This window comes from Canis lupus, chromosome 8 (assembly GCF_011100685.1).
Source record: "Canis lupus familiaris isolate Mischka breed German Shepherd chromosome 8, alternate assembly UU_Cfam_GSD_1.0, whole genome shotgun sequence".
Lineage (NCBI taxonomy): Eukaryota > Metazoa > Chordata > Mammalia > Carnivora > Canidae > Canis > Canis lupus.
In genome coordinates, this window is record NC_049229.1 from 29,210,945 (window position 1) to 29,232,495 (window position 21,551).

At 35.1% G+C, this 21,551-nt stretch overlaps 1 protein-coding gene across 2 annotated transcripts in view; it reads left to right on the forward strand.

The window, feature by feature from the left end:
* STYX (serine/threonine/tyrosine interacting protein) overlaps positions 1–21,380 on the forward strand; it is a 41,184-nt gene extending 19,804 nt beyond the window's left edge. For both annotated transcript variants that reach the window (XM_038544729.1, XM_038544728.1), the window contains 8 exons: positions 817–914; positions 5,806–5,866; positions 6,089–6,125; positions 6,749–6,788; positions 6,882–6,932; positions 8,610–8,682; positions 15,443–15,536; positions 17,364–21,380. In XM_038544729.1, the coding sequence (XP_038400657.1) occupies positions 817–914; positions 5,806–5,866; positions 6,089–6,125; positions 6,749–6,788; positions 6,882–6,932; positions 8,610–8,682; positions 15,443–15,536; positions 17,364–17,437 (528 nt within the window). In that variant the 3' untranslated portion in view covers positions 17,438–21,380. The remainder of the gene's footprint in view (positions 1–816; positions 915–5,805; positions 5,867–6,088; positions 6,126–6,748; positions 6,789–6,881; positions 6,933–8,609; positions 8,683–15,442; positions 15,537–17,363) is intronic.
* Positions 21,381–21,551: the final 171 nt, after the last annotated feature.

Genomic DNA, 21,551 nt, shown 5'->3' on the forward strand with positions numbered 1-21,551 from the left:
TAACTATGTTGGTGATGTTCAGTAACTGTTTATGTGTTTGTAGTCCCTTCTATAGAATAAAGAATGGTAGTCAATATACATGACAACTATTTCCTGAATACCTGCCATACATCCCAGGCATTGTGCCAAACATCTGATATATATAATTCATCCATCCGACCACTCAATGAAAAGGTTAATATTTTCCCCCATTTTCACATGGGAAGACTGAGCCGCAGAGTGCTCAGGTCATTAGCAGAGCTGGAATATAGAGCTTGGGCTCTCAAGACTCCAAAGCCCATGGCTTTAACCACTGTGTAGTAGTAGTGTTTCCCAAATAAATTGTCTTTAAGGTCTCAACAAGCTCTAAAATCATGTAAAATAGGGACATCTGGGTGGCTCAGTGGTTAAGTGCCTTCCTTCAGCCCAGGGCGTGAACCTGGACTTCCGGGATCCATCCCACATTAGGCTCCCTGCATAGAACCTGCTTCCCTCTCTGCCCATGTCTCTGCCTCTCTCTGTCTCTCTCTCTCTGTCTCTCATGAATAAATAAAGTCTTTTAAATAAATAAAATTAAAAATTAAAAAAATAAAATTGTGTAAAACAATCCTATTGAGGATACGTGATATATATTAATCTTGAATCATTGAAATATCTTGCTGATCATTTCAGATATATTATTATAAAAGTAGCTTTAATCCCCTGTACTTAGTTAAGGTTCATATGTGGCTGTATTAATTCTAATGTTCAGTTGTGCATATTTTCAAACATCTATGGTAAAATAAGATGATGTTTTGTATTTTAAACTATTTCTCTCCCTGTCCCTCTTTTTTATAGCTACCTATACTACAGAAATATGGAATAACCCATATAATATGCATAAGACAAAATATTGAAGCAAACTTTGTTAAACCAAACTTTCAACAATTATTTAGGTAAGAATTATTGCTTTGATTTATTAATAAAATGTATGGGCAGCAAACATGTAATGTAGTTTTTATTTCAAGTTGATTTTATTACGGCAAACTTCTCTGTCTTATAAGGATGGTCATGTATCATTTAAAAAATAAGTTTCCTGGGCAGCCCTGGTGGCTCAGCGGTTTGGCACCACCTTCAGCCCAGGGTGCATGATCCTGGAGACCCGGGGTTGGGTCTCACGTTAGGCTCCCTGCATAGAGCCTGCTTCTCCCTCGGCCTGTGTCTTTGCGTCTCTCCCTGTGTCTCTCATGAATAAATAAATAAAATCTTTAAAAAAAAAAAGTTTCCTTTAAAATTTTAAGCAAGTAATACATATAATGCAGAATTTTAAAGATTAAAAAGCATGTATAATATACTGAAAAATTTCCCTATTTCTGTCCCTTATATACTCAGTTCCTCTCTCTAGAGGGATCCACTCTTATTTTTGAGTGGCACCCAGGGTTATATTATATATATATAAGCATATTTCTGTAGATAAACTTTTATTTTTTTACCCTTGCTTTAAAAAGTTTTTAAAATATATTTTAGAGATCACTTCATATCATTACTTAGCTGTATTGTTTTTTTAAACTTGCATGGGGGATGCCTGAATGGCTTAGCAGTTGAGCATCTGCCTTTGGCTCAGGCTATGATCCTGGGGCTGGGGTCAAGTCCCACATCAGGCTCCCTTAGGGGAGCCTGCTTCTCCCTCTGCCTGTGTCTCTCATGAATAAATAAATAATAAATAAAATCTTTAAAAAAATTAACTTGCATTATAATCCATTATATAGCTATACTAAAATTTATTCAACCCGTCTTCTGTTGGGCATTTAGATTGTTTCCAGTCTTTGCTAATATATTGAGTATTCATCTACATGTCATTTAATTCATGTGTGAATATATCAGTTGGATAAATCTGTAGAAGTGGAATTGCTGGAACAAAGAATATGAGCATTTAAAATTTTAATGGATGTTGTAGATTGCCCTCCAGTGACTTCTGTCAGTTTACATTCCCACTCTAAAGTAGATGAGAGAGACTTTCCTTGGTTATCTCTCCAAGACAGAATTATTAAGCATTTTTAATTTTTCCCAATTTTCTAGGGTAAAAGTGATGTCTCATGTAGTTCTGATTTGCGTTTCTCATTATAATGAGTGTGGTTGAGCATTTAATGGTTTTTACTGCTATTTTAATTCTATTTTAAAAATAAAGCATATGTATTACACATGATACAAAAAAAAAGAAAAGGTGGAAAAAAGGTATATAAATAAAGTAAGTCTCTTCCCTCCTCTAAACCCAGCCATCTGGCTTCCCTCCTGGGAGGTAGCTACTGTTAACCCTTAAAATATCATCAGAGATATTCTGTGTGTATATAAAAGCATGTATGTTAAAAATATTTTAAAGTACTGCTTTATTAAAATTTGTAAAAATGAAAGCAACCTGAGTGTTCATCAGTACAACATACTCTAAAATATATTGTGTAAATGTATAATAGAATACTGTAATCCTGAAAAAGAATGAAATATTTCTATGTATGTTGATTTGGAATAATCACTAAGATTTATTCAATTAAAAAAACAACAAAAAAACAAAAACAACAACAACAAAAAACAAGGTGTACAACCCAGTGTATACTCTGTGTTTAAAAATATATACAATATGTTAAGCATATATTCTTGTGTATGTGTAGAAAATTTCTAGTCTAAAAGACCAGAAATCTGGTGATTGCTTCTGAGAAGGAAAATTCAGGGTCTCGGATGCTAGAGGGGCATATTTTTTACTGCAAATATTTTTATACTGCTAGAATTTTTTACCATGTGTATACATTTTTCAGTTAATAGAAACTTACTTTAAAAAAGGAATATCTAGGGATCCCTGGGTGGCACAGCGGTTTGGCGCCTGCCTTTGGCCCAGGGCATGATCCTGGAGACCCGGGATCGAATCCCATGTCGGGCTCTCTGCATGGAGCCTGCTTCTCCTTCTGCCTGTGTCTCTGCCTCTCTCTCTCTCTGACTATCATGAATAAATAAATAAAATCTTAAAAATAAATAAATAAATAATTAATTAATTAATTAATTTTAAAAAAGGAATATCTAGGGCAGTCCGGGTGGCTCAGCAGTTTAGCGCCACCTTCAGCCCAGGGCCTGATCCCTGGATCCCAAGTCGGGCTCCCTGCATGGGGCCTGCTGTGCCTCTTTCTCTCTGTGTGTCTCTCATGAATAAATAAATAAAATCTTAAAAAAAAAAAAAAAAAAGGAATATCCAGGGGCACATGGGTTAAGTATCTGCCTTCAGCTCAGGTCATAATCCTGGAGTCCCAGGATAGAGCCCCATATTGGGCTCTCTGCTCAGCAGTCTGCTTCTCCCTCTGCCCCCCTCCTCCATTTGTGTACTGTCTCTTGCTTGCTCACTCTTAAATAAAATATTTAAAACAAACAAGGAATGTCTGCATTCTAGAATTAGATTTAATTTTTTTCTAATTATAAAAGACATCCTTATTCTTTATAGATATTTTAGAAAATATAGATTGATGCCAAGAAAAATATAAAATAATCCCTAATTCCACAACCGAGAGGAAACGCTTTAGTTAACATTTTGGCATATTCCTTTTAAATCTTAACCCTATTATACATGTGTATTATATCTACACTCATATAGACTTAACATATATTAAAAATAATGCCATATTTTAAATGGCTATACTAGAGATTTCTAATTTATATAGTTTTTGTTTTTAGTATCAAAATGTCCTAGGTACAGCTTTTTTTTTTTTTTTTTTTTTGTTCCTTTTTAAAGATCTATTTATTCATGAGAGACAGAGAGAGAGGCAGAGACATAGGCAGAGGGAGAACAGGCTCCTCACAGGGAGCCTGAAGCAGGACTCAATCCCTGATCCCAGGATCACACCTTAAGCTGAAGGCAGATGCTTAACTGCTTAGCCACCCAGGCATCCCACAGCTTTTTTATCCCAGTGGAAAAAACCCTTTGTCCTTAGGTTCAGAATATTGAATTATAGACTGATAATTCTGCTAATAGTTTTGTTTTTGTTTTTTTAAAGATATTATCTTTTTATAAATACTTTATTTATTCATGAGAGACACAGAAGGCAGAGACATAGGCAGAGGGAGAAGCAGGCTCCACGCAAAGAGCCCGAAAAGATTTTATTTTTAAGTAATCTGTACACCCAACGTCGAGCTCAAACTCACAACCCTGAGATCAAGATCTGAGCTGAGGGATGCCTGGGTGGCTCAGTGGTTGAGTGTCTGCCTTTGGCTCAGGTTGTGATCCTGGGGTCCAGGGATTGAGTCCCTTATCGGGCTTCCTGCAGGGAGCCTGCTTCTCCCTCTGCCTATGTCTCTGCCTCTGTGTGTCTCATGAATAAATAAAAATAACATTTTTAAAAAAAGGGACACCTGGGTGGTTCAGTGGTTGGGCATCTGCCTTTGGCCCAGGGCATGATCCCAGGATGCTGGATCGAGCCCCACATTGGGCTCCTTGTGGGGAGCCTGCTTCTCCATCTGCCTGTGTTTCTGCCTCTCTCTCTCTGTGTCTCATAAATAAATAAATAAAATCTTAAAGAAAATCTTAAAAAAAAAGATCTGAGCTGAGATTAAGAGTTAGATGCTTAGGGATCCCTGGGTGGCGCAGCGGTTTGGCGCCTGCCTTTGGCCCAGGGCGCAATCCTGGAGACCCGGGATCGAATCCCACGTCAGGCTCCCGGTGCATGGAGCCTGCTTCTCCCTCTGCCTGTGTCTCTGCCTCTCTCTCTCTCTCTCTGTGACTATCATAAATAAATAAAATTAAGAAAAAAAGAAGATTTAAAAAAGAGTTGGATGCTTAAAAAAAAGAAAGAGAGAAAGAGTTGGATGCTTGACTGGCTAAGCCACCCAGGCTTTCCAACTGCTAACAGTTTTTAATATTCAACATGACATGTAGTAGAATATTTTAAGATTGACTCTGAATTAACTTTTTTTTCCCTGTAATTTAGCCTACATAGTCACTTTAGGAAACAGTCATTGTTAGAATCCTTTTGGGTTTTACATTGGATTGTCCTTGGATACTGAGTTTCAGCTTCTCTGTGATAAGCTCTGAATTTATTGAAGTTGTGACAACCTAAATGATTGCTTTAGTACTTAAACGATCACTAAAGAACTGTAATTTTTAAGGCAATATTGACTTTAAGAATTAATTTTGAATCTTAGTTAAATATTATAGTTGTATTACTAAACTGGTGGTCTGGATAAGTTAGAGAGGGAAGTTTTTCACAAAATAAAATAAGCCTAGCATATTAATGATGTCTTCTTATTGGTGTTTTCCAAAAAACTACAAAATTGTAGGACAAGTGGTTTTTTAGTGGGTTTTGCTCTACTGAAGGTTAGTTCAAGCAATGGATGTTTGACTCATGGCTCCCTTAGACTTCTATTTTGCTTACCTTCTCTTTCAGAGAAAGGGGTTGTGCTTCCTCGGAATTGTCCTCAGTGGCATTGTGAGGAAGGGTCACAGGGCTACTCAAAGAAGAATCTTCTAGTCTATGGGGAAGTTAGTAGAAATAGAGTAACAATAAAGAATACAAACAGTTTTTGTCTTTATTCCAGGTCCACTCTGATCTAGAGGAAAGTTTTCTTCCTGTCATTTTTCAATTTTAACCAGATAGATTTTTTTTTTAATGTAAAAATATCAGAAATGTTAACTTATTTAAGGCTTTAAATGCTATGCGTTTAAGCAGTATACAAACTATGACCAAGGTCTTGGGAATATGATGCTTTGAAAGTTGTTTCGCATTATTTTCATGGTTGTCAACAAATTTTGAAGTTTCTTGTTTGTAGAGTTTTGTCTGAAAGTGTGCTTATCACAGAATATTCTATTTTCAGATATTTAGTCTTGGACATTGCAGATAATCCAGTTGAAAATATAATACGTTATTTTCCCATGGTAAGTATCAAATATTTTATTATCACTTATAATTTATGATTTGTCTCAATTATGGTTCTAAAAATTTGTAATAGTTGCATTTGTAGCCTTTTGGAAATTCTTGAATTAAGGCAATATTAATATGAGTCAGCAGTAAATTTTTTCAATATATTTTGTTTTACTCTATGTATTTTATGCTTATGCTAATCCACTTTTTCTTAAAACACACTGTCTTGCCTTCAGACTAAAGAATTTATTGATGGAAGCTTACAAACTGGAGGTAAGTAATACTTTCTTAGTGTTCATTTTTAGATTATGTGTCATAGTTAATTTTTTAGTTAACATTTGTCTTAAGTGCAGTATATGGAGGTTGCAATTGTAGGTAATAGACTATTCCCAAATTTGTGTTTTCCCAATTCCTTGTTTCATTTGGATAGGCTTTCTTAAATATCCCTATAAGTATTTTCAAATTTTTGAGTCAGCTTTGAATCCCTTGAATTTCGGGATCCCTGGGTGGCGCAGCGGTTTAGCGCCTGCCTTTGGCCCAGGGCATGATCCTGGAGACCCGGGATCGAATCCCACGTCGGGCTCCCGGTGCATGGAGCCTGCTTCTCCCTCTGCCTGTGTCTCTGCCTCTCTCTCTCTCTCTCTCTCTCTCTCTCTCTCTGTGTGACTATCATAAATAAAAAAATAATAATAATAAAAAAATAAAAAAATAATGAATCCCTTGAATTTCAAAGTTAAATTGTAAAGTTCTAAAGTTAAATAAATATCCAAGTGATTTGTATAAAATATAAAATGTTTAAGAAAAATTTATCTTACTATCTTATTTATCTTATTAGTATTATTTTAGTTGCTGAGTTAGATGTTTTTTTGTGAGAATAACTATTTCTTATTTTTCAGGAAAAGTTCTTGTCCATGGAAATGCAGGGATCTCCAGGAGGTATGAAGTTAAAGATTATTTTTCTTTCTCTAGCATTTAATTAATGAGCTCTGTTTTCTATTTTTTTTTCTAAAATTTTTTCCCCCTCTTCAGTGCTGCCTTTGTTATTGCGTACATTATGGAAACATTTGGAATGAAGTACAGGTAAGAAAGTACTCTGAAACATAGCCATGTTTAAATTCTCATTAAAATGAAGCTTAATTGAAAGTTTGGGAATTTGCAATTGATATCCTGATTTTGTTATCTATTTATGTTGATTAGTCAGGCTCTTGTATCCCACGATTAATTAGCCTCTTAACCTTTGTAGCTTGTCCACCTTGTATATATCTACTTAGGCTAACATTTTGTGGTTTTGGGGAGTTAGTGCTAACTGTTGTTAAGAAGCCAAGGTAGTTATATTTGGAAATAATCATGGAAAATTATTTGCTGCTAGAGAATTGTGTAGTCCTAGTTTAAAAACTTAGATGCAGATATTATTTCTTCCCTTGCTTAAAAGGCTAATTTATTATGTTTTCCTTTAACGGCAATTGGATAAAAAATTACCTAGAAGTTGTTTCAGGTTCTTTCACAATTCAGTGTAGTCTTTCTTAACCAAAATCAGCTTTTCCAAGCGTATTGCCTAGATAAAAAAGAGAGCCCTGAAATAAATGCCTGACCATTGTACATTGTTTCCTTTTTTTTTAAGTGTGTCTTGTACAAGTTAGAAATCTTGTAATCATTGGCAATTCCTTGTCTTTCACTCCCCATCTCCCAAATTTATCATTACTAATCCTCTTTTGCATCCTAAAATATACCTTGAATCTGTCTCTTATCTTTCTCTTTATCATCATTTAATCCCCTAATCGAAGCTCCAGTCACGTCTCTCTTGGGCTTTAACAATGGTAGTCTTCTTAGTGGTTTCATGTATTCTCTCCTTCTCCAGTGTTTTTTCCCCCCACGCTACAGTCAGAATGATCTTTTCAAAAGATAAATCTGATCAAATAATCACCTTATCCCAAAAAGCTTTCAGAGGTTTCTGATCCTTAATAATTCTTATCATGGCCAGTGAAACTTTGCATGATGTGCCTGTATCAACCTTTACATCATTATACCATTTTCCCTGTTCCTCTCATTTGAGCTGTATTCAGCATTGGATCAATATTCCTGGCACACAGTATACTCAAATGTTTGTTTAGTTTGTTTGGTATCCTTTAAGTTTAGATTTTGATGGAAGGTTGGCTTAAAAGTATCAGTTAATATTATTTGAATACAAATGCTTTGTTTAATTGAAAAAGATTAGTGCTCGGTAGACTATGTTTATGTATTCTCTTTATTATTTGGTGTCTTGATAGGAATAGTGAAAATAGCTTCCACATTTCGGGTCTTTGCTATGTGCTAGGTATTATTCTAAGCTCTTTTATCTCATTTAAGTTTTACAACAAAACAAGGAAGTAGATATACTTTTCCTTGTCTAACAATGATAATATTTTGAGCACATACTATGTAATAGATGCCATATAAGGTGCTGTAAACCTATTATCATGCATCTCACAATAGCCCTCCAAGGTAGGAATTTTTATAATCCTCAATTTACAAAGAAGAAAAAGCTTAGAAAGTTCAGCAGTTTCCCTTAGAACACAAGCTGGTAAACAGAGGGATGGTGATATTTCATCTGCCCATGCTGTTCATTTTTCTACTACAACTCACTACCTCTCTGTAGTATAAGCTTTATGATTATGATTTCCTGCTTAGGTAAATTTTTGGGTAAGTTCCTATTTTAGGTAAATTGAGATTGATTCATGAAATAATACCATCACCTTAGTTTTCTGTTTTTGTTTTCAGAGATGCATTTGCTTATGTTCAAGAAAGAAGATTTTGTATTAATCCTAATGCTGGATTTGTCCATCAACTTCAGGTAACTTCTCTCTTTCTCCTCTTTAAAGTAATCGGAAAGTAGTGTAATTAAAATCTTACGTCCATGTAATTTAAGTGTAGAATTTATTTTTTTATTTTTAAAATTTTATTTATTTTTTAAAGATTTTGTTTATTTGAGAAGAGAGAGATAGAGCATGAGTAGGGGATGGGGAGAGGGAGAAGCAGGCTCTCTGCTGAGCAGGGAGCCCACTCGAGGCTGGATCCCAGAACCCTGAGATAATGACCTGAGCCGAAGGCAGACACTTAACTGACTGAGCCACTCAGGCGTCCCTAGAGTTTACTTTAAATATTAAAAAATTACCATAGTCAGGGGCTCCTGGGTGGCTCATCCGGTTGAGCGTCTGACTCTTGGTTTCAGCTCAGGTCGTCATCTCGGGGTTGTGAGATCAAGCCCCATGTCAGGCCCCATGCTCAGCGTAGAGTCTGCTTGAGATTCTCTCTCCCTCTCCCTCTGTCCCTCCCAGTCATGCTCTCTTTCTCTTTCTCTCTCTCTCTCTCTCTCTCTGTCTCAAATAAAGAAATCTTTTAAAAAAATGACCATAGTCAAATTTTATTTATTTTTCCTTTTAAGTAATCTCTGCACCCAATATGGAGCTCAGATTCATGACCCTGAGATCAAGAGTCTCATACTTCTCCAACTGAGCCAGTCAGGCAACCCCTAATTTGATTTTTTATTCAAGTTCAAATTTCCAGCTAAAGGTATTTTCTTTCTTTTTTAAAGTATTTTCTTAAAAGCTGCCATTACTGTGACAAAAGGGTTAAAGGCATATCGTTAAATGTAAGAGAAAATAATTGATGTTAGAAATTTTTCAGTTTTTTCTTTTTTGATTACACAGATAAAGAATATTGACTCTAAGTAAACTATATGTAGCAGCTTTTATAATCTATTTTATGTTTCCTTTTCCATGTTTCAAATTTTATTGGTGCCTAGAAGATGCACTAAAAAGTAAGATATACCTGTGAAGTATCTGTTTAAACTAAGTTTATTTAATTTTTTCCAAGAACGAAAATCAGATTGAAGAATGTCCTCTGGCTGATTCTATCCAGTTATGCAGGAATAAATCTCACATTGAGAGACATCAAGAGCATTACAAAATGGACTGTCTTAGGGGTACCTGGGTGGCTCATTTGGTTAAGTATCTACCTTTGGCTCAGGTCATGATCTTGAGGTACTGGGATCAACCCCACATTGGGCTCCCTGATCAGTGGAGAGTCCACTTCTCCCTCTCCCTCTCCCCTTCCCTACTTGTGCTCACTTTCTCAAATAAATAAAACCCTAAAAAAAAAAAATAATGAAATGGATTGTCTCAGTTACCAAACTACAGGGTTTTTTGTTTTGTTTTGTTTTTAGTTTTTATTAGTTTTTACTTCATTTAAAACAGAAAGTGATATGTCTGACTTTAGCATGTTTATGTAAAATATTTTTGTTCCTTTTAAATTGTATTATGTAAAACTAGAATTTGTAAGTTTCTTTGCCTTTTAACCCTGTTGTTTAAAAACATTGTCTTTTAAAATTGATTTTTGTATTTGAAAAAGTAACATATACACATTTAAAAAATACAGTATATATACAAGTCTAACTGCATAATATATTTAATTGCATGTGTATATATGCATACATATATATGCATCACAACTTCATATATTGATTCCTCATACATAAACCTTTTACTTTATTTATTTTTTTAAAGATTTTATTTATTTATTCATGAGAGACACAGAGAGAGAGAGGCAGAGACACAGGCAGAGGGAGAAGCAGGCTCCATGCGGGGAGCCTGATGTGGGTCATGCCTTGGGCTGAAGGCAGGCGCTTAAACCACTGAGCCACCCAGGGATCCCACATAAACCTTTTAGATAGTCTCTAGCCTTTAATGATTTAACAATATTGGGGAAAATAAACTGGTAGGTACATTTTGTTTACATGTGCAAATACACCTGTAAGATAAATATATAAAGTGGAATTGCAGGGTAAGGGGTATTTGAAATTGATGTTACCAAATAGTCTTTCAAAAGGCTGAAATAGTGTAAGACCCCCCAGGAAACAGTATCTCTTTCCTAGTAGTTCCCATTCAGTACCAATTGCCAAAAGTATTTTAACAGATTTTCTGATCATTGTCATCATGGTGGTGAAAGTGGTGACTGGTTTGTTCATTCTTCTATCAGATTTTTATGTTTTTCTCATTGGTTTATAAGAGCTCTTTCTACATTAAAGAATGTCTTTAGCCAACTGGTTTGAAATGCCATTTTTATTATATACCAAACTCTGATCTATACTTGGGTCTGTTTCTGGACTTTGAATTCTGTTCCATTGCTCTGCTTAATGCTGCAACTGTATCAAACCATTTTAAGTACTGTGATATTATATAAGTAACTTATGGCATAGCTCAAGATTCCCTCATTAACGTTCTTTCTAGAATTTTCCTGGCAAGTTCTTAGCATTTATTTTTTGGTGTGAACTTTACTGGAAAGAGCCCTATATTTTTTAAATTGCTACTATATTCACAGTTCAAAAAGATTTGACACCTTTACATTTTTAGTCTTCCTCTCCAAGATTCCATTTATTCAAATCAATTTCTGTGTCCTTTTGTGTTTTAAAGTTTTCTTTGTGTAGAACATATTTATTTCTTATGAAATTTACAGTATCCTGTATTCAGCACAATATACTCAGCTCTGTAGGCAGAATCGTATTATGAGAAATTATTCCTCTACTTAAAAGACAAAGGCCTTATTTACAGTGGTTTATAAATCCCTACGTTATGTAGTCCCTTACCTCTCTATTCTGATCTCCTCCTATCCATTTCATACTATATATACTCAGGTCACACTGACCTTCATGTAATTACTTGAAAATACTATGCATGTTCTCATCTCAAGGCACTTGCCTGTATCTCTTCACATCTAGAATGCGTTTCTCCAAATATCTGCATGACTTGTTTCCTTAATTTTCTTTTGACTGTATTGCTGCAATAGCTTCCTAACAGGTATACCCACCTCTACCCTTACCCCCTAATCCCTACAAGTCAAAAGAAAATACTAGTTTGGACCAAAATGGTAGGGGAAGAGGTGAGAAGAGGGCACATTTTGGATTTGACTGTATAGCTGACAGGATTTGCTGATGGATTGGATATGAAGAGAGATTAGAATGAATCTAGTCCTCTATGGAAGATATGGAAGAAACTGTATGAGAAGGTTTACAGGGAGTAAAATCAAGGTCAGTTTTGGTCAGATTAGAGGGCTGTTAGACAGTAGGCAGTTTTAGAAGTTCACAGTTTATGGGGAAGAACCATATATTTAAGGAATATCAGTATGTAGATGCTACTGAAAGCCCTGAAACTGGGTGAGATCACTAGGGGAGTGTGGATAGAGAAGAATTTCCAAAACAGATCCTAACGTACTCCAACATATAGAGGGTGGGGAGATGAGAAATTAATAGAAGAGATGAAAAAGAATGGCCAGTGAGATAGGAAAAAATCAGGGTGGCTTGATGTTTGGGAAGTCAAGTGAAGAAAGTGTTTGAAGTAGGGAATGGGAGTGCCTGGGTGGCTCAGTTGGTTAAGCTTCTGACTCTTGATTTCTTTTTTTTTTTTAATTTTTATTTTTTTATGATAGTCACAGAGAGAGAGAGAGAGAGAGGAGAGAGAGGCAGAGACACAGGCAGAAGGAGAAGCAGGCTCCATGCACCGGGAGCCTGATGTGGGATTCGATCCCGGGTCTCCAGGATCGTGCCCTGGGCCAAAGGCAGACGCTAAACCGCTGTGCCACCCAGGGATCCCTTGACTCTTGATTTCTAGTCATCTCATAATCTCACAGGTCATGAGATTGAGCCCTGTGTCAGGCTCTGCATTCAGTGGAGTCTGCTTGAGATTTTCTATCTCCCCTGCCCCCCTAAAATAAAATAAGTAAAATAAAATATCAGTCTTTTTTAAAAATAAAATATCAATCTTTAAAAAAAGAGTGGGGAAGGAACCACTATTTCAAAAGCTGATAATATATTATATAAGATACAGGCTGAGAATGGACATTCGGTCAGGAACATGAAGTCCTTGGTGTCCTTAACAAACAGGTTTTGTGGAAGGGGAAGGATAAACATTGCTCAGAGTTTAAGGGAAAATGGGAAGAGAGGAATGTAAATAGCAAGAATAGATGATTCTAGGAATTCTACTTTGAAGGGGAAAATGGAAAGGACAGTAGCTAGAGGGGAAATGGGTTACTAAGGAGGATTTTATTTGTTTTCTAAAATGGTAGGAAATATGGCATATTTGCTATTTGGAACAATCCAGAAGAAAAGAGAAAATTACTATTACACTGGAATGGGATAGTGTGGCCTTTTCTCGTTGTTGATTCTGTTATATTCATTATTTCTATGGTTTTATTTTTTTCTCCCAAGTTCTGATAGTTGGTATGTCATCTTTTTAATTGTTACATTTCTTCCATGAGTCCTTTTATTTCTTCTTTGAACTCACATCAGAAATGCCATATTCTCATTGATTTCATGGAGAATTAATCATTTTCATCTGCTTCATGGTGTGATTTTCATGCAATGCTCTTCATAGGACTTTTCACTATAATGTTGAAATAGTTTTTTTCCCCTTGTGCCATCTTTATGCTAAAACCTGCAGTGGTTCCTTTTTGATTATTGGTGATCTTTGTACTGGAAGTATTCTTAGAACAGCTATTTGCCCAACAGTAAAGTTGTGGGAGAGGAACCTGGGTAGTGGTTGGGGAAGGCAAACAGCTTAAGTTTTCTCACTTGTCTTGGAAGACTTTCCCACCAACACTTTTTTCTGGTGGTTTAACTTAGTAAGAAGCAGAGCGCCCCTTATGTCACAGGTTTTTCTTGTTTGTATTGATAAACATGGCATGCACATTAAAGCCATCCAGGGGAATCTAACTTAAACCAATTAAATGAGAATCACTGGGAGTGGGATTTGAGCATATATGTATTGTAAAATTCTCAGGTAATCCTCAGGTACAGCCAGGCTTGGGAATTACTGTTTTAGTATATTTTTAGCTAAGATCAGATACTTCGCTACATACAACTCAGTTTCTCTTTCATCTTACTATACATATACCTGCTTTTTGCAAAATGGCATGAAATGTCGGCATAAACATTTTCCTCAGTATGCCCTACCTCATCCCCACAGCCCACTCATATTTCCTATCATACTGTACAAGGGCTTGTTTTATCTTAGAACCTTTGGGCAGCCCTGGTGGTGCGGCGGTTTGGCGCTGCCTGCAGTCCGGGGTGTGATCCTGGAGACCCTGGATTGAGTCCCACGTTGGGCTCCCTGCAAGGAGCCTGCTTCTCCCTCTGCCTGTGTCTCTGCCTCTCTCTCTCTCTCTGGGTCTCTATGAATAAATAAATAAATAAATAAAATCTTAAAAAAAAAAAAAAGAACCACCACCTTTTTTGGGAGCACTTTAAAGTGTACCCATTCTGCCTGATTTCTGGAGTCTGGCATCTTGTGTGCCTAGCTTGGTCTGGTTCCATTTAAAAAGTAAGTTTTTTTGTGTGTGTGAAATATAATACACATATAGAAAATGCATAAAATGTAAATAAACATCCATGTAAATACCATCAGGTCAAGAAATTGAACATACACCAGGACCCCTTGTGTTACAACCCGTTTCCAACCACTAACACTTTCTCCTTTTGTAAAGGTAACCTCTATTCTGACCTATTTGGTAATCCGTTCTTTATTTATCATTCTTCTCATATTCAGGGTTATGGATGTTTCCTACTTTGATCAAATAAGGAGATCTCTATTTCTTGTTTTCTTGAAGGGGAGAGGGATAGAAATGCTTTTATTCTTCCATCTTTGGAAGTAGAGGACTATTAAATTTAAGGAATTAGAAAATCAAATATATATTTGAATCCATTAAGTGACTTATTACTCTAATTTTTAAAATATTTTACAACTGTATAACATTTTATCTTTACTGAACTTCATTTTATTTTTATCATTTTTTGAGTTTGGGGGATGTGTGTGTGTGTTTTAACAGAGGAAGTTAGAGATCATATAGCTAACACCCAGTGGCAGAAAACAGATAACTGCCTGACTAGCAGTTCAGTGTATGATACCCTAGTGCAAGTTGTTAATGTGGCTTGATTTATAGTTTTGTCAGTAAATGTGAAAATATGAGATAGGAATTTTATTTTAATTTTTTTATGATAAGAATTTTAAACTTGCATTTATTTCTCTTTTAAAAATATGTATTTGGGCAGCCCCGGTGGCTCAGTGGTTTAGAGCCACCTTCAGCCCTGGGTGTGATCCTGGAGACCTGGGATCGAGTCCCACATGGGGCTCCCTGCATGGAGCCTGCTTCTCCCTCTGCCTGTGTCTCTGCCTCTCTTTCTCGCTCTCTCTCTCTGTTTCTCATGAATAAATAAAGTCTTTAAATAAAATAAGTTTCTCATGAAGTCTTTAAATAAATAAAATATGTATTTATTAGAGAGAGAGTGCATGGCAAGAGTGTTGGGGGGTGGGACAGGCAGACTCTGCACTGAGTGTGGAGCCTGACGTGGGGCTCCATTCCACAACCTTGAGATCATGACTTTATATGAAACCAAGAGTCAGCCACTTAACATACTGAGCCACCCAGGTATCCCTAAACTCTTTCAACAGTATGGCACCAAATTTTTCAGTATAAACTAAGAATACAAATAATGTACACATTAATCACTGTTTTGGGTACCCAAGAATTTGAATGTATATTCAAGTTAATTAAATCTTTTTCAGGAATATGAAGCCATCTATCTAGCAAAATTAACAATACAGATGATGTCACCACTGCAGATAGAAAGGTCGTTATCTGTTCATTCTGGACCTACAGGTAAGGATTTTTGTATTTTAGAGAGGGTTGGGGAGAAGGATGATGGTATGAAGGGTAGAAAGCATTTTTTGCTCTTTATAAGTTATACTGAACAATCTAAATTATTTAGAAAACATTGGGTAGACAATACACAATACACAATATTAAACACAATATAATTGCAAATTTTAATTTTATAATGAATCCATGTGTATTATATTGAGTTTCTGCTGTGTGTATACCATTGTACCTGGTTAATAGAATATGCTGGCTGGAAGATCAAACTTCTACTTAAGTCTTTACATAGTATAACTGCTATAAAGATTAAAATAATAAGAGGGATCTGGAGAAGGGGCTCTAAGTACACTCAGGTGATCTTATTAAAAATAAAAATAAAAGGTGATTAATAAATGAAAGGATTTTTCAGGTTAAGTAGGTTGACTACTATGAGCTACTCCAATTTTTCTCTTGTAATTAGTATTTCAATCCCTTCTCCTTTTCTTCCTTATGCCTGTCAGAGTACTCCTTCCCCTATTTTCAAAGTTAATGATCCAAGCATGCTTTCAAAATCTTTTAACTTGTGTCTTCTTTTCTAAGACCTTGCTACCTTTGTTTATCTCTTTTTTTACTCAGTCTCATTCTATTTCAGGTCGATATTGGCCTCCCATCCAAACTCTCACTTGGTCTATTCTGTACATTGTGGCCAGATTTATTTTTACAAAAGATAGTTCTGATGTATTTTTCCTGTACAAAAGCCTTCACTGGCTTAAATCCTTCAGAAGAAAACCTAGAGTGTTAATAGTAAGTAAGGTGCTTCTGGATCTTGGTATCTCCCAGTGTTCCTCTTTATATAGGCACTCCAGAAAGCCAAACTACTTGATGGTTTCATTTTGTCTCTTTTCTCCTCCTAGAATGCACATTCAGTCTTTCTACCCTTAAAAACTTAGTTCATGTTATATCTCCTCAAGAGAAATGATGATTAACTTCATCTTCCTCCAATCCCTAGTTATTCGGAACTCCTATAGAGCTTTATTTATACCTCCTCACTTTCTACTTTGCATTAGTTATTTATGCCTCATACCTCTTTTAGAATGCAGGTATAGCACTGCATCTGAAATTTAGCTATAGCAGCCGTATTATCTGCTGCAAGCCATCCTTTCTCCCAGCTCTAGACCTGTTGGTAATAAAACCACAGCTTTCAATGGAAAAATTTTCAGCAGTGTCTATGAAAGCAAAAAAGATAATCTACAAAATAAAATTGTACAATGTAAAATTAATGTCTTATATTTTATGTTCTAAGTCATAGAGTCTGGTGCCTAAAGGTAACCAAACATTTAAGTACCATTATTTCCTTTAAAATTCTATTTTAGGGGTGCCTGGGTGACTCAATTGATTAAATGTCTGCCTTTGGCTCAGGTCATGATCCCAGTGTCCTGGGATGGAGTCCCACATTAGGCTCCTTGCTCTGTAGGGAGTCTGCTTCTCACTTTCCCTGCCGCTCCCTCTTTGTGGGCTTGCTTGCTCTCTGTCACTCGATATTGTCATTTTATATAATCTTTAAAATATATTTTTTTCAAACTATTTTAAAAATGATTATTAGTAATACTAAGACATAATTTTAGTAATACCTAAGACATAATTAATTCTCACGAGGGGAAATGTATTCTGTCATGAAGATACAAAGTTGCTTAGTAATTTATAGCAAAAGGATTTGCTGACGTTTCCTAAAAATTCAGTCTTGGAATTCTCATAGTGCATATACATGATAACACTTTATGAAAATGAAATTTTACTAGCTCTAACATTCTCACAAATGAGTTCCCGTTATATTCATGCAATAATTTTTAGGCAGTTTGAAGAGAACACATGAAGAAGAAGAGGATTTTGGAAACATGCAAGTAGCGACTGCACAGAATGGCTGACTCAAGAGCAACATTATAGAGGATGTGAATTTCTATTTGGGAAGGAGAAAATACTAGAGACAATAATAATGTAAAATGGTAAAAACACAAGTCTTTTTTTTTTTTTTTTTTTCCAATTACATGTTGCTTCCAGGTGTGTTTCTCTGCAACTTGTTGAGCAACATTTTAAGAAGATGTTGGACTTCTGCAATAGATGGCACTGGTTTTACTCCTTTTTTTCTTTTCCTTTCCTTTTTCTTTTCTTTCTTTCTTTCTTTCTTTCTTTCTTTCTTTCTTTCTTTCTTTCTTTCTTTCTTTCTTTCTTTCTTTTTACACTTTACAGTTTTATTATAAACAAGAATTTTGGACTTGCAAAGAGGTATTATTGCAATAATGCACTTTTCATACTTGAAATTTATTTGTATGATATAAAGTTATTACTTTAAACAAAATGCAAGTTAGGGGGGATTTGTTTATAAAATCTGGGTAATTTATAACAAGAATTTCCTAAAGTTTGCTAAAAATTCATTTTGTGTTCTATATATTACATTTAAAAAATAATTTTACAGTTGACTTTTATGATGGAACCTCTTATGGAAACATTAACATGCAGGAATCTGCCACATTTTTGTTTTAGTATAACTCAATAGCTTCATTACCCTTTTATTTTTTTAAATTTCTTAATCCTTATTAATCTTTGAATCATGACATTAGCTAACTCTTCTTACTTTAACATCCAAGTATTGCTTCCATTCGTCTTATCTTCCTAATTTGTTAATTCTATAGAAAAAAAAGTTTAATGAACAAAGGACGATGTTTTGCTTGGTAATACCAGATACTCAAAAAACAAGGAGTTTTAGACTTTCAAGTGACTTCCTTTTTTCCTTAAAAGCCAAATGTTGTTTGTTCCTTTTTAGAGTTAGTTGTTTAGCCCATTTTTCCTTTGTCCAAAATAGTTCTAAGTAGAATATATTAACTAATGTAGCACTATTTTTTTTTCTAAATGAAGCCCAAAAAAGAAAAGTGCCTTGCATCAATAAAGAAAATAAAAACAACAAAGAAACAAATCTTCATGACCTTTAAATTAGTATGTAGAACAGTACAAAGTTTAAACACTTTTCTGTAATTTCTTTTTCTTTTTAATTATAAATTAGTTAAGACAGAGTCTGAGGCTTAAAGAAACCTCAGTAAATTATTTGGAATATGGAACATTTACTCCTTCATTTTATGTTGTTTTAATGATTCTGTGAGGTTGTTCTGGCTCAGGCAGCAGCTTTTCTTTGAAGATGCATTTATTGGGGAAAGTGGTTTGTGGGAAACTTCACTGTATTTAGTGTTTTAATTCTTTACATTGAGTTAATCCAAATATCCCCCATAATTTGCATTAACAAAGTCACTTTATGGATCCTTAATTCTCCATATTTTTATTTATACATATAACAATTGTTCTAAGAAAAACATTTTTTCTATTTTAAGTATGCCATGAGGGAGGAGAGGAGTGTTTTTAACTTTTTATAGTTGATTTAGGGTAGCACAAACAAAACTCCTTTATATCTCACTTTTCTCAGTCCTCTCTTGAGGTGCTTTTTTGACGGGAATGATTTACATACATTCCCTTGGTACCAATAGGTACTATGCAAGGTAACCCATTACACCAAGTTACTTGCTTTGCTTTCCTCCCTACAATGTAATATAATACCATAAGAGCTTTTTTCAATCCAGCATAGCAGGAAAGTGGAAATTAAAATTGAGTCCATTCCCGTTGACCCAGATGGTATTCCTTTTCTGATTCCCTTCCCTTCCCACATTTTACTATCCTGACAAAAGCCTATTATTAATCCCATTGTGATCCTGTATTCTGTTGTGTGATTAGGTCATTTGGTGTGGTAGTTTAGTACAGTCAAGATTTGCATTGTGTTCAGAAATTCCACTTGGCAAAGTGCCAGATAACACAGCTTTCCTGTATGTAGATCACTATATAGGTCAGCAAAGATCTCTCTTGCAATCTAATAATCTATGATACTCCTTTATTCAGCAGAAACTCTGCTTAAAAGAATCTTCGTTATAGTACATTTAGGTTTTAAAATGAGGGAGTTAAGATTTTTAAAATTAGTTTCTTAAAGAGACATATCCTCTCTAGTACTTGGGCCAAAAATACAGATTTGGTCATTAATTTAAAGCTGGTAATTTTCCACTTTTTCTAACCACTGTAATTTTTATGTTGTCACTAAAGTGCCTGCCCAGCACTGTATATTAAAGACTGTCTCTTGAACACTAGGAAAAGGGACTATCATCTTCTTGAGTACAGTACTAATGGGGACAAAACATGAAGTTTATTCTTTCATGTAAGCACCCCAAGTTTGTTTTACCCTGGATCCATTTTTACACCTAATGTTCAACTAGTTCTAGCTCTTCCAGTCTTCTATTTGGTTCCATTTCTGGAATTCCGTTATTTCTGTGGATATTTTGTGATAGTTACCTATAATACAATTAACCAATCATGATTTATTTTCTACAATATTTGAATAATGTATGAGTATAGCACCCAATTTTAAATATGTAATCTGGGCAAGGATTTAAAACAAATTGCAGCAAAAACAGGAAAACTGCTTTACTGTCCACTTTAAAAGTATGAAGCAAATATTGAAAATATTCAAACTGGAATGGCAGTATTCTTACCTTATTCGTTTGTGTTAATTTCATACTCATTGGGTGTTTAAACAGCAGTTACGTTTATTTGTATCTACTCTAAGGTGGAAATGTTAAACTGGGATAGCTTCTGCTACCAACTCTCAACTGTTTGACTTTTAGAGCAGAATATTTGTTTTTGGGGGGGGGGGGATTTTGTGCTTCATCTGAGTTTAGAAGTAATGTCAGAAAATGTTAAGCATGTCCTTTTTAAGAAAATACAAGGTTTCTAACTGTCTTATTACCATGGTAATTCAAGTGAATTAGAAATATTTAACTGCAATCTTGAATTATAAAGTTGGGGTGCACATATATATATACTTATATATAAGGATCTCAACTTGATGTAAAGTAAATGAGCAGTTACCTGGCGGATTTTTATTTTTTAATAACTGGTTTAATCCATAATTCCATAACAAACTTAGCTTCATTTCAGTATTTACTTTCTTTGTCCATTCAACAATATTCCAATATGGAAGTGATAGGAAATAGCTGAGAATTACTAAAAGATTTTATTTTACTTTTATTGATTAGAAGGTTTATAGGATCTTTGAATGCTGGATTTTTTTGTCTTACCCATCCATGGCAGCTAAAAAAAAAAAAATCAAAATATTCAGGTTTACATGTTAGCTCTCTCATAGGGAGTTGCCATACCTCACAGTTCAAAGTGTATTCTATAGATCAGTAACATTATACTGACATGTAATTGCAATTTACTATGCAGCAAAAATGATTCAAGAAAAATAATCTACAGTGTCTATTTACCTTTGTACAGGCAATTGCTTAAGTTAACTCTGCTTTTAACATTTGTACTTGGATAAAATGCTTATGTATGTATAGGAATGTCACAGTGCAAGATGCTGCTAGCCCAGGCACAAAGTATTAAAATTATTTTGTGAAGACTGGTGGTTGTATTAAAACTGTTGTGCCATTATACCTCAAAAAGATTGAAATGCTCATTTGTACTCCTTATGCCTCAGAATTTTGGATTATTGTCTTTTAGGTATAAGTAACCCAGTTTTACTACCTCAGATTAAGGATGAATGAACACTGGACCTTGAGAAGCACTTAAGAGTATCTTCCAAAACACGGTAGTCACACACACAAAAATTATGGTCAGTAGTCCAGGCAGGGCCTGAATTTTAGCTCAAGAATATTTCTCAGGATTAGTTGAGCAGATTTGGAGTTAAAAGTGAGGGAATTTGTGTCTGAAGGAAAGGGTATATAAGTCATCCACAGAGCAGCTTCTAGCCCATTAAAAAAAAAAAAAAAAAAACTTGCTTTCACAGTACCACGTTCTGTTAGCCTACCTACATATTCTTCATCAAATCTAAGATGCTATCTCTGTAATTTTAGATATGACTAAAAGGGAAAATATTGTTGAATAAAATGGGGCAAGCCATTTATCATAAAATGCATCCTGAGGGACTCCTGGGTGGCTCAGTGT